The sequence below is a fragment of the Aotus nancymaae genome, unplaced genomic scaffold (assembly GCF_030222135.1).
Source record: "Aotus nancymaae isolate 86718 unplaced genomic scaffold, 86718_ANA_hifiasm-v0.15.2.pri h1tg000131l, whole genome shotgun sequence".
Taxonomy (NCBI): Eukaryota; Metazoa; Chordata; class Mammalia; order Primates; family Aotidae; genus Aotus; species Aotus nancymaae.
The window spans coordinates 250,857-270,496 of NW_026988546.1; the positions used below are offsets into that span (position 1 = coordinate 250,857).

At 42.5% G+C, this 19,640-nt stretch overlaps 1 protein-coding gene across 1 annotated transcript in view; it reads left to right on the forward strand.

The window, feature by feature from the left end:
- LOC135272751 (ephrin type-B receptor 4-like) overlaps positions 1-19,640 on the forward strand; it is a 117,514-nt gene that overhangs the window by 84,092 nt on the left and 13,782 nt on the right. Inside the window, 2 exon segments of the mRNA XM_064371343.1 lie at positions 14,176-14,475; positions 16,293-16,436. Coding sequence (XP_064227413.1) covers positions 14,176-14,475; positions 16,293-16,436 — 444 coding nt within the window.

Sequence of the window (19,640 nt, forward strand, 5' to 3'; positions counted from 1 at the left end):
CTGTCACTTTAAGCAAGTTACTTAATCTGTCTAGATCTTAGTGGCCATGTTCAAAAAACATGGCTATCTATTTGTAGAATTGTTTTCAAGATTTATTTAAACGGTAAAAATAAAGATCCTGACACTGAATAAGTGCGTAATGCATATTATCTTTTACTGTTAACTGTTAACATATTTATTATTGAACACATTTATTCAAAATGATAGCTAAATTATTGTCTCAAGACATATATTAGTCTTTGCAACAAAGTTTTATAAATAAAATTGGTTTTCAGAATAATTTAATCTAACACCAGAGTTTATGTTTCTTTTATTGTATATTTTCTTCAGTTAAAAGAATATAGTTTTTTTAAAAAAGAGAATGAATTCTTACACAAATTTTAGAAAATACATTCATAAGTTTCCTATGATCTCTTTAGAGTCATCAATGTAAAAAAAAATGCTACCAGTTTTCTAATTATATATATGTTCTGCTTAGATACTATATTTCTTCAGTGAATACTTGAAATAAAAATTCAGCTCAGTAACAGAAAAAAATTAGAAAATATAATAGGTACAACCCTCAAAAGGAAGAACTCCTAGCAAGAATGATGACTTTTATGGAAAAAGTGAAGCAAATGTAGATTTCTCAATGGAATCTAAGTACACTAATAAGATAGGACAGTAATGAGATCCTTCAATAGTTATTTTAGTAGAAATTTTACTTATTAAATTAAAAAAAAACAAACCAGATGGACAGAATCATATCTCTTATCTCTTAGAACAAAACTTTCTTTAAACTATACAGAAAAAGCAATAATTATGCAAATGATCTTATGGCTTTATGTTAAAGAAGAAATCACCAAAGCTCAGCTTATCTCATAAAGAGGTTCAATAAGTCACCAGTAATTTTTTATGTATCATCAGGGCCCTGAAAGAGAATGATAGACTAGGAGAAACCCAAAGGAATTAGAGATGATTTAACAAGATATTAATATTTATTTAGGTAATTCCTAAGTGAAAGAAATATAAGAATTCTTTCTTTAATCGCATTAATATAAGAACTCCTTAAGTGTGAGCAATCTTGGAAGAGTCACGAACTTTTAGTTGTTGATGTAAAGCAACACTGAGAAAACAAGACTTGGAAAAGGTACACCAGAAATTTACCTATGGCTGCATTACATTAAAATTTCATGTAATTGAGTAAGCCTGCATTTTAAATGGAATCAGAAAATGTGATATGCTTGCTTCTGAGGATGTGTTGAATGGAGAGAGGTAACTTTTTTGTATTTTTTAGAAATCTTATACTTTACTTAAATCATTTCATCTTTTAAAACTTCCCTTCACTTATATCCTAGCAGTACGGCTTTAAAAATCACTGGCATATAAAACAAACAAACAAAAAAGAAATAACAACAGCAAAAAACCAAGCTGGGAGTCAGAGACTGTTTTCACATAATAATAAACTTGGCAGTCAAGATTCAAGTATAGATCTTTTTGAATCAAGTCTCAGGTTATTCCAACTTTATTATTCTGCTTTCAAGAGTCTTTGAAGTTTTAAGGTAAAATCAGATTATTACTGACCTAAAAACTCTAAGATATAAATATGGTGTATTAATATTATTTTTAAAAGTGTTAAAACTGAATAAACAATTGTCCCAAATTTCAATCTTAGTGGCACATAGTAGAGCAGAAGTCCCTACATTATGAGTGACAAAACAAATAAACAAACATCAATAACAAAACCCAGAAATGTAAGGTGCATATTGTATAAACCAGAGCTAAAGATGCACTGGGTGGGCTCTTCATATATCCTCAACTGATTTTGGCAACTTAACACATGAACAGAAAAGACCTAAGAGGGCACAGTGGAAAGGAAAAGCAGAAGTAGCCTTGAAAATTAGCCAATCAAAGGAACACACTCTCTCCAGTGCACATTCAGATCTATTGGCATAAAGTGGAAGCTTTACGATCTCAAGATATTTGAGCAAAAACACTGTGCAAACATTGGCAGAATACTAACCTATTCAAACACTGGGACACTTCTAAATAAGCAGCCTAAAAAGATAACTAAGAAATAAAAATCGGAATGTTAAATATTGCACACCATGTAAGGAAAGATTAAAGGAAGGTAAGTTACTACAAAAATACAAAAACTCTTAAGATAGTAAAAAGAATCTGGAGTTGTTATACTGTATTATCTAACATGTTTAGTTTTTAACAAAAAATGTATGAAATATACAAAGACACTGGAAAGTGTTAGCCATACTCAAGAAAAAGCAGTCAACAGAAACTGCCTCTGTGTGGGTTCATTAGTTGGACTTAGAAGGCAAAGAAGGCACTCCTAAAAATGTAATCATGCTTCACTTAACTACAAGGATAGGTTTTTAGAATGCATCTTTAGGAGATTTTGTTGTTTGTCAAAGCACCATAAAATGTCTTTACCCAAACCTAGAAGGTATAGCCTGCTACACTTGTAGTCTACAAATCTAGGTTATATGGTATAGCCTATTACCCCTAGGCTACAAATCTGTACTATAACCTATCATCCCTCAGCTACAAACCTGTAAGTATGTAATTGTGGTAAGTATTTCTGTAGCTAAACATAACTAAACATTTAACAAGGTAGAGTAAAAAGACAATATAAAAGATAAACATGGTACATCTATGTAGGAATCTTACCATGAATGGAGACTACAGGATTTAAAATTGCTATGGGTGTGTGTGTGTGAGTGAGTGGTAAGTAACCTAGAACATTACTGTACACTAATGGAGGCTATATAAACATTGTACACTTGGTCTACAGTAAGTAATTTTTCTTTATTCAATAATAAATTGGTCTTAACTTACTGCAGTTATTTTATATTCCTTTTAATTTTTTTAACCTTCTGCATCTTTTGTAATAACACTTTGCTTAAAACACAAATTCATCATGTAGCTGTACAAAAATATTTTTTCTTTACATTCTTAGTCTAAAAGCTTTTTTGATTTTTTTTTTAACTTTTAAAAAGAAAACAACTGCAAATAGAGACAATTTGACTTCCTCCTTTCCTATTTGAGCACCCTTTATTTCTTTTTCTTGCCTGATTGCTCTGGCTAGAACTTCCAGTACTATATTGAATAGGAGTGGTGAGAGAGGGCATCCTTGTCTAGTGCCAGATTTCAAAGGGAATGCTTCCAGTTTTTACCCATTCAGTATGATATTGGCTGTTGGTTTGTCATAAATAGCTTTTATTGTTTTGAGATACGCTCTGTCGATACCTAGTCTATTGAGGGTTTTTAGCATAAAGGGCTGTTGAATTTTGTCGAAGGCCTTCTCTGCATCAATTGAGATAATTATGTGGTTTTTGTCTTTGGTTATGTTTATGTGGTGAATTACGTTTATAGACTTGCGTATATTGAACCAGCCTTGCATCCCCGGGATGAATCCTACTTGATCATGGTGGATAAGCTTTTTGATGTGCTGTTGTAATCGGCTTGCCAGTATTTTATTGAAGATTTTTGCATCTATGTTCATCATGGATATTGGCCTGTAGTTTTCTTTTCTTGTTGAGTCTCTGCTGGGTTTTGGTATCAGGATGATGTTGGTCTCATAAAATGATTTGGGAAGGATTCCCTCTTTTTGGATTATTTGGAATAGTTTCAGAAGAAATGGTACCAGCTCCTCTTTGTATGTCTGGTAGAATTTGGCTGTGAACCCATCTGGACCTGAATTGCTGCCTCGACTTCAGACCTTGTTATTGGTCTATTCAGGGTTTCGACTTCTTCCTGGTTTAGGCTTGGGAGGAGGCAACTGTCCAGGAATTTATCCATTTCTTCCAGGTTTTCTAGTTTATGTGCATAGAGTTGTTTGTAATAATCTCTGATGATGGTTTGAATTTCTGTGGAATCTGTGGTGATATCCCCTTTCCTGTTTTTTTATTGCATCCATTTGGTTATTAGCTTTTATTTTTTATTAATCTGGCTAGTGGTCTATTTTGTTGATCTTTTCAAAAAACCAGCTCCTGGATTTATTGATTTTTTGAAGAGTTTTTTGTGTCTCTATCTCCTTCAGTTCTGCTCTGATCTTAGTTATTTCTTGTCTTCTGCTAGGTTTTGAGTTTTTTTGATCTTTCTCCTCTAGCTCTTTCAATTTTGATGATAGGGTGTCAATTTTAGATCTCTCCTTGCTTCTCATGTGGGCACTTATTGCTATATATTTTTCTCTAGAGACTGCTTTAAATGTGTCCCAGAGATTCTGGTATGTGGTGTCTTCATTCTCGTTGGTTTTGAAGAATATCTTTATTTCTGCCTTCATTTCATTGTTTATCCAGTCAACATTCAAGAGAAAGTTGTTCAGTTTCCATGAAGCTGTGCAGTTCTGGGTTGATTTCTAAATTCTGAGTTCTAACTTGATTGCACTGTGGTCTGAGAGACTGTTGATTACGATTTATGTTCTTTTTCATTTGCTGAGGAGTGACATGATTGTATATCTAGAAGACCCCCATTGTCTCAGCCCAAAATCTCCTGAAACTGATAAGCAACTTCAGCAAAGTCTCAGGACACAAAATTAATGTGCAAAAATCACAAGCATTCCTGTACACCAATGACAGACTTAAAGAGAGCCAAATCAAGAACGAACTGCCATTTACAATTGCTACAAAGAGAATAAAATACCTAGGAATACAACTAACAAGGAACATAAAGGACCTCTTCCAGGAGAACTACAAACCACTGCTCAATGAAATAAGAGAGGACACAAACAGATGGAGAAACATTCCATGTTCATGGTTAGGAAGAATCAATATCGTTAAAATGGTCATACTGCCCAAAGTAATTTACAGATTCAACGCTATCCCCATCAAGCTACCAATGACCTTCTTCACAGAACTGGAAAAAACCACCTTAAACTTCACATGGAACCAAAAGAGAGCCCGCATAGCCAAGTCAATTCTAAGCAAAAACAACGAAGTGGGAGGCATCACACTACCAGACTTCAAACTATACTACAAGCCTACAGTAATCAAAACAGCATGGTACTGGTACCAAAACAGAGATATAGACCAATGGAACAGAACAGAGGACTCGGAGGCAACACAACATATCTACAACCATCCGATCTTTGACAAACCTGACAAAAACAAGCAATGGGGAAAGGGTTCCCTGTTTAATAAGTGGTGCTGGGAAAACTGGCTAGCCATATGCAGAAAGCAGAAACTGGACCCCTTTCTGACACCTTACACTAAAATTAACTTCAGATGGATTAAAGACTTAAACATTAAGACCTAACACCATAAAAACCATAGAAGAAAATCTAGGCAAAATCATTCAGGACATAGGCATAGGCAAGACTTTATGACCAGAACACCAAAAGCATTGGCAACAAAAGCCAAAATAGACAAATGGGACCTAATCAAACTCCACAGCTTCTGCATGGCAAAAGAAACAGTCATTAGAGTGAATCAGCAACCAACAGAATGGGCAAAAAATTTTGCAGCCTACCCATCTGACAAAGGGCTGATATCCAGAATTTACAATGAACTAAAACAGATTTACAAGAAAAAAACAAACAAGCCCATTCAAAAGTGGGCAAAGGATATGAACAGACACTTTACAAAAGAAGACATACATGAGGCCAACAAACATATGAAAAAATGCTCATCATCACTGGTCATTAGAGAAATGCAAATCAAAACTACATTGAGATACCATCTCATGCCAGTTAGAACGGCGATCATTAAAATATCTGGAGACAACAGATGCTGGAGAGGATGTGGAGAAATAGGAACACTTTTACACTGTTGGTGGGAGTGTAAATTAGTTCAACCATTGTGGAAGACAGTGTGGCGATTTCTCAAGGACCTAGAAATAGAAATTCCATTTGACCCAGCAATCCCATTACTGGGTATATATCCAAAGGATTATAAATCATTCTACTATAAAGATACATGCACACGAATGTTCATTGCAGCACAGTTTACAATAGCAAAGACCTGGAACCAACCCAAATGCCCATCAATGATAGACTGGACAGGAAAAATGTGGCACATATACACCATGGAATATTATGCAGCCATCAAGAACGATGACTTCGCGTCCTTTGTAGGGACATGGATGAACCTGGAAGCCATCATTCTCAGCAAACTGATACAAGAACACAAAATCAAACACCGCATGTTCTCACTCATAGGCGGGTGTTGAACAATCGGAACACATGGACACAGGGAGGGGAGTACTACACACTGGGGTCTGTTGCGGGGAAATAGAGGAGGGACAGTGGGGGATGGGAGGTTGGGGAGGGATAGCATGGGGAGAAATGCTGCATATAGGTGAAGGGGAGGAAGGCAGCAAATCACACTGCCACGTGTGCACCTATGCAACAATCTTGCATGTTCTTCATATGTACCCCAAAACCTAAAATGCAATTAAAAAAAAAAAAAAAGAAAAAGAAAAAAAAAGGAAACAACATAAAAATTAGCCTAGGCCTACATAGGCTCAGGATCATCATTATCATTGTCTTTCATCTCCACATCTTGTCCCACTGGAAGATTTTCAGGAGTAATAACGCTAATGAAGCTGTCATTTCCTATGGTTACAATGCATTCTTTGGGATTACTTCCTGAAGGACCTGCCTGAGGCTGGTTTTAAGTTTTTTTTTTTAATATAAGTAGAATTACACACTAAAATAATAATAAAAAGTAAATATATAAACCAATAATATAATTGTTAATGTCATTATCAAGTATTATATGATGTACTTAATTTTTATGTGTATATGATGTACTTAATTTTTATGTGCTATACTTTTTTTTTTTTTTTGAGATGGAGTTTCCCTCTTGTTACCCAGGCTGGAGTGCAATGGCACGATCTCGGCTCACCGCAACCTCTGCCTCCTGGGTTCAGACAATTCTCCTATCTCAGCCTCCAGAGTAGCTGGGATTACAGTCACGTGCCACCATGCCCACCTAATTTTTTGTATTTTTAGTAGAGACGGGGTTTCACCATGTTGACCAGGATGGTCTCGATCTCTTGACCTCGTGATCCACCTGCCTCAGCCTCCCAAAGTGCTGGGATTACAGGCGTGAGCCACCGCGCCCGGCCCCTATGTGCTATACTTTTATACAACTGACTGTGTAATAGGTTTGTTTACAGCAACATCACCATAAACACATGAGTAATGCATTGTCTTTTGACATTGTGATGGTAACAAAATCACTAGCCATCAGCAATTTTTCAGGTCCATTTTAAAGTTGTGGGGCCACTATCACATATGAAGTCCATCCTTGACCAAAATACTGTTATGTGGTGATTTATTGTATATTAAAAGGATGAAAGAAAACTATGTTTAAAGAGTTAAAGGAAAATATGTTTGCAATGATTTTTCTAACTTCAATAGAAAAACATAAAGTATATTTTTAAAATTCTAGAATTTAAGTATGCAAAAACAAAAATTAAAAACCACTAAATGGGTTCCATAGTGCAGATCTAAAATGTAGATCTAAAATGATAGGTGAAAGATTCAGATAATTTGAAAATAGATTTATAAAACTTATCCAATATAAAAATAGATGTCAAAAAAAGAAAAATTAAAAATGAACAGAGCCAATCATGATTCTCTCAAGAGATGCAAAAAATGCCTTTGGTAAAATTCAATACACCTTCATGCTAAAAAGTCTCAATAAACTATAAATTGATGGAACATACCTCAAAATAGTAAGAACTACTTATGACAAACCCACAGTCAATATCATACTGCATGGGAAAAAGCTGGAAACATTCCCTTTGAAAACTGGCACAAGACAAGGATACCCTCTCTCACCACTCCTATTCAACATAATATTCGAAGTTCTGGCCAGAGCAATCAGCCAAGAGAAAGAAATGAAAGGTATTCAAATAGAAGAGAGGAAGTCAAATTATCTCTGTTTATAGATGATCTGATTGTATATTTAGGAGACCCCATCATCTCAGCTCAAAATCTTAACCAGATAAGCAACTTTGGCAAACTCTCAGGATACAAAATCAATGTGCAAAAATCACAACTATTCCTATACAGCAATAACAGGCAAACAGAGAGCCAAATCATAAGCAAACTTCCATTCACAATTGCTATAAAGAGAATGAAATACCTAAGAAGAAAACTTACAAGAAATATGAAGGACCTCTTCAAAGAGAGCTACAAACCACTGCTCAAGGAAATAAGAGAGGATACAAACAAATGGAGAAACATTTCATGCTCATGGATAAGAAAAATCAGTATCATGAAAATGTTCATACTGTACAAAGTAATTTATAAATTCAGTGCTATCCCCATCAAGCTACCATTGACATTTTTTACAGAATTAGAAAAAAGAAACACTTTAAATTTCATATGGAACCCAAAAAGAGCCCACGTAGCCAAGACAATCAAAAAGAACAAAGCTGGAGGCATCACTCTATTTGACTGCAAACTATACTACAAGATTACAGTAACTAAAACAGCATGGTACTGGTACCAAAACAGATATATAGACCAATGGGACAAAACAAATCCTCCAGAAATAATGCTGCACATCTACAAGTATCTAATTTTTGACAAACTTGACAAACACAAGCAATAGGGAAAGAATTCCCTATTTAATAAACAGTGTTGGGAAAACTGGCTAGCCATATGCAGAAAGCTGAAACTGGATCCCTTCCTTACACCTTATACAAAAATCAACTCAAGATGGATTAAAGATTTAAACATAAAACATAAAACCACAAAAACCCTAGAAAAAAACCTAGGCAGTACCATTCAGGACATAAGCATGGACAATGATTTCATGACTAAAATACCAAAAGCAATGGCAATGAAAGCCAAAATTGACAAATGACATCTAAATAGACTAAAGAGCTTCTGCACAGCAAAAGAAACTATCATCAGAATGAACAGGCAACCTACAGAATGGGAGAAAATTTTTACAATACATCTATCTGACAAATGGCAAAATATCCAAAATCTACCAGAAACTTAAACAAATTTACAAGAAAAAGTGAAAAGCCCCATCAAAATGTGGGTGAAAAATATGAACAGACACTTCTCAAAAAAAAAAAAAAAAATTACGCAGCCAACAAATGTGAAAAAAAGCTCATCATCACTGGTCATTAGAGAAATGCAAATCACAACCACAATGAGATACTATCTCATACCTGTTAGAATGGCGATCATTAAAAAGTCAGGAAATGGCCGGCCATGGTGGCTCACACCTGTAATTCCAGCACTTCAAGAGGCTGAGGAGGGTGGATCATGAAATCAGTAGATCAACAGTAGCTTGACCAACATGGTGAAATTCCATTTCTACTAAAAATACAAAAATATGCCTGGTGTGGTGGCATGCACTTATAATCCCAGATGCTTAGGAGGCCGAGGCAAAAGAATTGCTTGAACCTGGGAGGCAGAGGTTGCAGTGAGCTGAGATCATACCACTGCACTTCAGCCTGGGGACAGAGTAAGATTCCATTTAAAAAAAAGTCAGGAAACAACAGATGGTGGAAGGATGAGGAGAAACAGGAACAATTTTATGCTGTTGGTGGGAGTATAAATTAGTTCAACCATTGTGCAAGCCAGTGGGGCAATTCCTCAAGGATCTAGAACTAGAAATATCATTTGACCCAGCAATCCCATTATTGCATATATACCCAAAGGATTATAAATCATTCTACTGTAAAGACACATGGACACGTATGTTTATTGCAACACTATTTACAATAGCAAATACTTGGAACTAACCCAAATGTCCATCAACGATAGACTGGATAAAGAAAATGTGGCACATATACACCATGGAATACTATGCAGCCATAACAAAGGATGAGTTCATATCCTTTGCAGGAACAGGGATAAAGCTGGAAACCATCATTCTCAGCAAACTAATCAGGAACAGAAAAATAAACACTGCATGTTCTCACTCATAAGTGGGAGTTGAACAATGAGAACAAATGGACTCAGGGAGAGGAACATCCCACATCAGGGCCTGTAGGGGGTAGGGGTCTAGGGGAGGGATAGCATTAGGAGAAATACCTAATGTAGATGATTGGTTGATGGGTGCAGCAAACCACCATGGCACGTGTATACTTATGTAACAAACCTGCACATTCTGCACATGTATCCCAGAACTTCAAGTATAATAATATTTTTTTAAAAATGAACAGAGCCTCAGAAATATGTGGGGCAACATCAAGTGCTCCAAAAAATGTGTAATGGAATTTCCAGGGAGAGAAGAAAGGAAGAAAAAAACAATACAAAAACAATGAAGAATTAATGGCTAAAAATTTTCCAAATTTCTGTTCACTTAATCTCAAGTTGGACAAACACAAAAAGATCCACACTCAGACTATCAGAGCAAACTGCTAAAATATAGAGAAAATTATTAAATCACTGAGAATCTTCCAAAGATTCAATTATAAAATAATTTCAGAGTCTATGTCTATAAAATATTTCAAATTCCACCCCATGAACAACTCACTGTTTTGAAAACTGGATATCAAAGACTAACTCCTGTTCTAGGCAAAATACAGAGCATATGAGAAGAAATACTTAGCACAGAATTCTTTCTGTCTATGATCACAGTTATTTAGAATAGGTGTACTTACAAGAAACTGACAAAACTAACCTTTAACTGCAAACTCCCATTTTCACTCCTGAGGAACATAGTGTTAGAATATAAGGCAGAATTTTGGCAGAAAGAGGTCTTGTTAATGCATCTTACATACCTCCTGTGGACATTCTCTCTCTATGATACTCCAGCCCCTTTATTTTGTTATTGTTTTCAGGCACATTTTAAAGACAACAAAATGGTCATTTTACAGGGCTACAGAGTCTCTTGTGTGGCAGCAAAGTACATTCTAAAACAGTCATAGGTATGTACCTCATGAAGTGGTAAAATGTGATTTGCAGAAATTTGATGACAGATCTGTCCCTGTAAGGCTCCATCCCAGGTTGTGCCCTCCATCTGTTCCACAGGTCTTCATCTGGTTTCATCTAAAGGAAGGAAAGTATCTTCATCTTGAGGTCTAATGGAGTAATACAAAAAATGAATTAGTTTGATAAAGTAAAATTATTTTATTAAAATATTAGTAAAGGCTGTTACTTATCCAATTAATTTAAAAATGCTTCCTACTTATTCTACAGTAATGTAAACCCAAATACCATTCCAAATACAAATCAGCCTCATTGTTAAAGCCAATCTTAGTAATATTTACTCTACTTGATGAATTAACATAGTTTTTGTTTCAACTCTTTGTCTTGCCTTTTCAATGGAAACATGAAAACAAAAGTAAAATTATCTTTCAAGTACTTAAGGAGGTTCTATTCTTGACATTTTTCTGCCTTGACCATTCTTTGTGAAATTCCTCCATGTTTAGGTATACTTAACTTTAAGGCTGATTACAGAAATAAATAAACAATATATAAGAGAAGTATAAACCAAAACAAAGATCGTATATGCAAGCAATAAATATAGAAGAGCTAGTTGTTACTCAAAGACAGTTTTGCTTTTCTAATTTTAGCTTCTGGGGTCATTTGGACCTATTTTATAGGATAAACATGGAAGCAATTTTTTTTTTTTTTTTTTGAGACAGAGTTTCGCTCTTGTTACCCAGGGTAGAGTGCAATGGCGCAATCTCGGCTCACCGCAACCTCCGCCTCCTGGGTTCAGGCAATTCTCCTGCCTCAGCCTCCCGAGTAGCTGGGACTACAGGCATGCACCACCATGCCCAGCTAATTTTTGTATTTTTAATAGAGATGGGATTTCACCATGTTGACCAGGATGGTCTCGATCTCTTGACCTCGTGATCCACCCGCCTCAGCCTCCCAAAGTGCTGGGATTATAGGCGTGAGCCACCGCGCCCAGCCTGGAAGCAATTTTTAAGACTCACATGAACAGGTGATGTGCTCCTCGTTTACCTATTTTAAATTATATTTATTGTTTTACATTTCTTCTTCCCCAGCTTACCCATAAGTAATTTATTATACTAGGCTAAATTTTGTATTGTAAAAGCATATGAATTTATAGTTTCATACTCTGATGCCCCACTCATTTACAAGTATTATCTCTATAGATGATATCTGATGAAACTTATCTGGAGTTGCAGAGAGGGTAATAAGATATTAAAGGGCATGCTAGTACTTTGAACCTGGACTGAATACTAACTCCAGAATCTTATAGTCAAAGGCTTGTTAAGCCCAAGAAAATAAAGATAGCTAGCATTTTAAAAATAAACCATTTTTCCCTAAAGAAATTTTAAAAAGCCTTTAATTTCTCCTGCTTCAAAAATTAAAAACATAATACTTCATAAATGCCATTACTTCATAAGTTTAAAATTTTAATCTTAAAAAGAATAAATGGGGCCGGGCGCGGTGGCTCACGCCTGTAATCCCAGCACTTTGGGAGGCAGAGGCAGGTGGATCACGAGGGCAAGAGATCGAGACCATCCTGGTCAACATGGTGAAACCCCATCTCTACTAAAAATACAAAAACTTAGTTGGGCATGGTGGTGCATGCCTGTAATCCCAGCTACTCAGGAGGCTGAGGCAGGAGAATTGCTTCAACCCGGGAGGTGCAGGCTGCAGTGAGCCGAGATTGCGCCACTGCACTCCAGCCTGGGAGACAGAATGAGACTCTGTCTCAAAAAAAAAAAAAAAAAAAAAAAAAAGACTTCCTCCCTCCTCTCCCCTTCCCTCTCCTCCCCTCCCTCCCCTCTCCTTGTATCTTTCTCTTTCTCTCTTTTTCTTTCTATATGGGGTCTCACTGTGTTGCCCAGGCTGGTCTCAAACAACTGAACTCAAGGGATCTGCTCACCTCGGCCTCCCAAAGTACTGGGATGCTAGGTGTGAGCCACCGTGCCCAGCCTAAAATTTTATTTGAACTTGGCCTCGATGAAAATATTTTAATTTTTTCTTTGTACTTTTCTTCTGTAAAAGATGCAAATTTTAATAGGCAAATTATGTTGTCACCCACTGCCCACCAAAAAAACTCTACTAAGTAGGAATGCTTTTACACTGTTGGTGGGAGTGTAAATTAGTTCAATCATTGTGGAAGACAGTGTGGCGATTCCTCAAGGATCTAGAGCTAGAAATACCATTTAACCAAGCAATCTCATCACTGGGCATATACTCAAAGGATTATAAATTATTCTATTATAAAGACACATGCATGCAATGTTTATTGCAGCACTGTTCACAATAGCAAAGACTTGGAACTAACGCAAATGTCCATCAAATATAGACTAGATAAAGAAAATGTGGCAAATATATCACATGGAATACTCTGCAACCATTATAAAGGATGAGTTCATGTCCTTTGCAGGGACATGGATGAAGCTGGAAACGATGATTCTCAGCAAACTAGCACAGGAACAGAAAATCAAACGCCACATGTTCTCACTCATAAGTGAAGTTGATCAGTGAGAACACATGGACACAGGGAGGGGAACATTAAATACTAGGGCCTGTCAGGGGTTGAGGTGCTAGGGAAGTGGCAGTACTAGGAGAAATACCTAATGTAAATGACGGGTTGTTGAGGCCAGAAGGGGGTGGGCCTGGGTCCAGTCCGCAGGGCCCCTCCGGGAGCTGATCCAAGATGGAGTTGAGGTGGGGGCAGCGCTGGACCCCAGGGCCCCTGCCTGTCTCCTGGTGAGCTGGGTGACCCAGGCAGCCCTGGTGAGGCCACAGGTGTCTGGGCCCTAGCAAGGCCCCCGGGCTCCCACAGGACAGATGCAGACAGTGAGGCCGAGGAGGCCCTGCTGCCCTCGGGACTGTGTCTCCAGCCTGCAGTTTTCCGTGGTTCTCTGGGTCCCCTCTGCATAGGGGCAAGAGAGCCCACCCTGGATCCTGAGGCGCCGACCTTGAGGGAGTCCAGAGCTCCCTCCAGGCCGCTTCCTTGGCAGATCTTGAAGCTGAGGTCCAGAGGAAGCAGGGGCAGATCCCGGGCGCTCCAGGCAAAGGGAGCTGATCTCGGGGCTGGGGTCACAAGGCTCCACTCCTGCCACCTCTATGGCTCTAGAGCCAGAGAGGATGAGAGACAGGAGGCCTTTAGTTCACCCCTGGGGCTGGGCAGATTGTCAGCCTGTGCCGCAACCCGAGGCGGTTCTGGCCAGGCCGAGCCGCGGCCCCTTTAAGAGGGGGTGGCGCTTCAGCTTGAAGGGAGGGACGCTGCCGGCGTGCGTGCCCTACGGAAGCCGAGACTGTGCTTCCTGCAGGATCCGTCAGTGGCAGCGGCGCGGCTGGAGGGAGAAGCAGCAGCGGCGCGGCCGGAGGGAGAAGAAGGGGCGGCGCGGCCGGAGGGAGAAGAAGCGGCGGCGCGGCCGGAGGGAGAAGAAGGGGCCGCGCGGCCGGAGGGAGAAGAAGCGGTGGCGCGGCCGGAGGGAGAAGAAGGGGCGGCGCGACTGGAAGGAGAAGAAGCGGCGGCGCGGCCGGAGCGGCGGCGCGGCTGGAGAAGTTTCTTCGGAGAAGTCGTGGCGGTTTCCACGTAATAGTGGAGGAGGAGGCAGGTCTCTGCGGTAAGTGGCGGGGACTTGTACCCCACCGGGAACCCTCCAGGCTACCCTACTCCTTCTCCACGGCTCCCTGCTTTCCGGTACTGACTTCTTTGTGGGCATTTGGGCCCCAGTCATCCGTGTAGGGGCGGTTGTGGGGTCCTGGCCGTGGCAGCGTCTGCAACCCTGCCAGGAAGGTTATGCCCGTGTTTGACCTGCATCCAGCATCTAGGAGTGTACAGGCCCTGAGTCATGGTGAAGCCCAGGACCTGGATCCTTCCGAGCCCCATGGCCCTCTGAGCTGGGGTATCCTCATTTTCATTTCCATCTGCAGTGTATGAGTCCCCCTTTTCTAAAACCACACCTGCATTTCTACTTTTTTTTTAAGAGACTGAGTCTGGTTCTGTCGCCTAGGCTGGAGTGCAGTGCCACAATCTCCGTTCACTGCAACCTTCACCTCCTGGGTTCAGGCAATTCTCCTGTCTCAGCCTCCTGAGTAGCTGGGACTACAGACACCCACCATGATGATGCCAGGCTAATATTTGTATTTTTAGTAGAGATGGGGTTTCACCATATTGGTCAGACTGGTTTCAAACTCCCGACCTCAGGTAATCCGCCCAACTAGGCCTCCCAAAACGCTGGGATTACAGGTGTGAGCCACCTTGCCTGGCGAATTGCAGTTTCCTAATGAATTGTTCATTTTGAGGACCTAATGTCTTTTCTGTTCTTCGATTTTATGTCTGCAGAATTGTCTGGTCAGGTTCTAGACTGGATTCTTCTGCTTCTTTGTAGTTTTTTTTGTGTACACGTTAGTCTCGCTGTTTCAGACTGTTCTGGGTATGTGGGCCCACCTGCTCTGAGTGGGCTTAGAGGAGTAGTAGCCGCCTGCAGCCCATGCTGGAGGCTGAAGCCTGCACTGTTCCGATGGGGAGTGGGTTAGGGCACTCATTATTCAGGGTTGCAGTGCCCGCAGTGGGGGGTGGTTTGGGTACCATATAGGGGCATCACTGCCTGTGGTGGGGGTCTGGTGGGGGACTCTATCTGTGGATACACTACCCATTGCAGGGAGTCAGTTGGGGCGCTATCCCGGGCTGTGCTGCCCATGGCAGGGGGGTGGTCTGCAGGTGCCATCGAGTGCTGCGGTGTCTAAGGCAGGGGCAGGTTAGGGGCTGCCATCACGTGCTACACTGCCAGTGGTGGAGGATGGGGTGTTGGCACTATCCTGGGGCTACACTGCAGTGGCAGCGGGTTAGGGGCTCTGTTGGAAGCTGCACTGCCGTTGGCAGGCGATGGAGGTTTCAGTGACAGCTGTGGTCTCTGAGAGAGGAGTGGTCCTCCTCTCCCTGGACTCTAAACTCTAAAGGGCCATCTCCTACTGCATGGCAGGCAGGATTTTCACGTTTCTGTGAAAATCCTGATCACAGCAGGGCACCCAGACCCATCTTGGTTCCCAGGCCCAAGCCCTCACATTCTGTGTTGCAGAGACTGCCAGGGATACCCAGGCATGCAGTAGCAGGCACCATGGGGTGACAGGGCCCCTTGGGTGGATGTCTCAGGAATGGGAACCAGCATGTTGGTGAGGAGGGCTGACTGGGGCTGAGTTTCTGCTGCTCCTGCTTCATGAGCACAGCCTGGGTAGTCCCAGTTGTTCCTGTGGAGTGGGAAGCCCAGACACCATGGTGTCTCCATTCTCCACTCCCTAGACAGTTTGGGCCAAAAAGAGCTGCTGTGGACTTTGGAGGGTGGGTGTGAGTGCCTTCACCAAAACTGGCCTGTGCCACCCAGTTGCCAGCATGACAAGGTGGGGGTCTAACACTACCACTGTCTGTGTCCCGTTCTAGGCTTTTCTGGCTTTGCCCACCCATCTGCTCCATGCCAGGAGAAGGAAGAGCCATCTGCTGCATGCTGGAGGCTGGAGCCTGTGGCACCACGGCTCGCCTCGCTGTGGTGGGTGGCAGTGACGGAGACTGCAGAGCGCCGGAGAGGTAGGAAGTGGCTGGCTGCCACCAGGGCAGGGAAAGGGGTGCAGAGGTGGCCAGGTGGCAGCCTCAGAGGTGGCCTTGGTCCCCGGGTCCCCCACTGCTGGTTATGGCAGGCAGAGCTGGGGTTGCCACCTCTTCTGCCACAGCATGTGCAGGTGGCAGCTGCTGTTGAGTCCACGGCAGAGGGTGGCAGTGCAGGTCCAGACCTGAGTGAGGCTTGAGGTTCGCGGAATACCCTCCTCCCACCCTAGGATCCGCTCCTCTTTGGCGGCTCCCTGAGTGCTGGGCTGTGGGTCTGTACGCTGCAGCCACTGGAATGGGGCTGAGCGCCACTTCCTGCTCTCCTGCAGCTTTGGCTTCACTGCCTCCTCATGGCCACGGTGGCATCTGGCCTCTGGTTCTGTGCTGCTGGCCGCTGTGTGCATGTCTAGGGTTGCCCCCGCTGCTGATATGCACCATCTGCAGGGGGCGGCTGCAGCTGAGCCCATGGCATCAGCTGGCAGGGCTAGTCCCAGAAGACCCAAGGGCCACCCAACAGACTGCCCTCCCAGCCTAGGGGCCCTCTTTCTTGACTGATTCATAGAGCGACGGGTCACAGTCACTGGGTGCTGTGCAGCTGCTGGATCCTCAAGGCAGGCTGGCCAGTTCCTGTTTTCCTGCAGCAGCAGGGCCGACTGCCTGTGTTAGGATCTATGGAGGCTTCTGGCCCTGGGATCCTCATTGCAGTGGTGCGGGTGGGCAGCATCAGTGGTTGTCACTGTGGCTGCTGCATGTTCTTGTGCCGGTGGCAGCTGCAGCTGAGCCCAAGGCAGAGGCTGGCCCTAGACAGCCCGAGAATTGCCCAGTGCGCTGTCTAGGGTCCATCTTCCTTGCCCCTGTCCAGAGTGTGGGGTCTGGGTGCTGTGTAGCTTCGGGGGTGGGGCTGAGCACCGGTTCCCACCCTCCTTCTGTTCCTTTTTGACCCTGGTCCAGGGTGCTGGTTGTGGGCACTGGGTACCCTGCAGCCACTGGGATGGGGCTGGATGCCAGTTCCAGTCCTCCTCCTGCTGTGGGTCCTGATTTAGGCCCCTTGGGTCTGGCCCTTGGGTCTGTGTTGCTGGTGGAGGCGGGCAGGATCAGGGGTTGCCACCGCTGCTGCCGCATGCCATCTATAAGTGGCAGGTGCAGCAGAATGCACGGGAGGCTGCAGGGCTGGTCTCAGACAGGCTGGGGGTCACCCAAGGCACCTCCCCCCACCCTAAGATCTGCACTTCCTTTGCCCAAGCCCAGCACATGAGGTTGTGGGCTCTGGGCCCACTATGGCCCCTGGGATGAGGCTGAGCACCAGTTTCTGCCCCCTTGCAGCTGCGCCGCCGACCACCTAAATTAGGCACTATGGTGACATCTGGCCCTGGGATTCCTGCTGCTGGTAAGGGAGGACAGGGCCAGGGGTTACCACTGATACTGACCTGCGCCATTTCTAGGTGGCAGCTGTGGCTGAGCGCATGGCAGATTCTGGCAGGGCTGCTCCCTGAGGGCATGAGGATCGCGGAGTATACCGCCATCCCACCCTAGGGTTCACTTTTCCTTGGCCCTGGCTCAGAGCACAGGTTTGCAGGCTCTGGGCACTGTGCAGCCACAGAGTTGTGACTGAGTGCCTCCTGCCCTCCCACACCTGCGGGCTGACTGTGGCAGTATCTGTTCCTGGGTTCCATGCTACTGGGGCCGGTGTCCAGGGTTGCCACCGCTGCTGCCCCATGCATGTACTGCAATAGTCAGCTGAGCCACCTACCGAGTGCCTGACAGAATTGGTAGTGTAGACAGTGTGAATTGGCCTCACAGTTGGGTTGGTGTAACATTTCATCATGCTCCTTGGAATGGCATGCAAATGAAAACTGAACGTTTTATTTCTGGAATTTTCCATCTGATATTTTTGAGATGTGTCAGGGAACTGAAACTGCAGAAAGCAACACTGTGGGTAATGGGAAATAACTGTGCCTCTATTACTTTTTGTATTAGTTTTCTATGGTTGCTATAGCCGATTATGACTCACTTAGACACTTAATATAATACAAGTTTATTATCTTTAAGTTCTGGAGGTCTGAGTTTGAAATGCATCTTAGTAGGATAAAATCAGGATATTGTTAGGGCTACATTGCTTTGGAGATGCTGGGGGAGAATCTGTTTCCTTGTTTTGTCCAACTTCTATAGAGGCTGCCTGCATTCCTTAGCTCATAGCCCCTCTTCCATCTTCAAAGGCAGCAGTGCAGCATCTTCAAATCTCTCTCCTGACTCTCCTACCTTCCTCTTCCATCTTTTTTTTTTTCTCAAGACAGTGTCTTACTCTTTTCTCCAGACTGGGGTGCAGTGGCATGATCATGGCTCACTGCAGCCTTGACCTACCTGGGCTCACATGATCCTCCCACTTTAGCCTCCCATGTAGATAGAAGTACAGGTGTGTGCTACCACTCCCAGTTAATTTTGATGATGATGATGTATATATCATAGAGACAGGGTTTTGCCATTTTGCCCAGGCTGATCTTTTTTCAAATATTTTCTAAATTTTCCTTTAAGTTCTGGGGTACCTGTGCAGAACATGCAGGTTTTTTTACACAGGTATACATGTGCCATGGTGGTTTGCTGCAGGTGTCAACCTGTCATCTAGGTTTTAAGCCCTGCATGCTTTAGGTATTTATCCTAATGCTCTCCCTCCCCTTTCTCCCTGTCCCTGACAGGCCTCGGTGTGAGATGCTCCCCTCCCTGTGGCCATGTGTTCTCATTGTGCAAGTCCCACTTACAAATGAGAACACGCAGTGTTTGGTTTTCTGTTCCTGTGTTAGTTTGCCGAGAATAATGGTTTCCAGCTTCATCCGTGTCCCTGCAAAAGACATAAACTCATTCTTTTTTATGGCTGCATAGTATTTCATGGTGTATATGTGCTGTATTTTCTGGACCCCCGAGGATGGGAAGGCAGATTCTCACTCAATTTCAACCTTTTCTGCTGCCCTCTCTTCTCTGCCATCTTCTCCCTCTCTGTTCTTTGGAGAAAATAGGTCTGCAGCAGCCACTGAACTTTGTCTTGCTTTGTGTTCTACTCTTGGTCTTGTTTTCTTTCTCCTTCCACCTTGCCTGGCTGATTTTTCATACCCCCTTGAGAAGCCTTTTTGACGCCCTTAAAAATCTTCTCAAAAGTGAATTTCTGCTTATGGTTTAAATGGAAGCCATTGT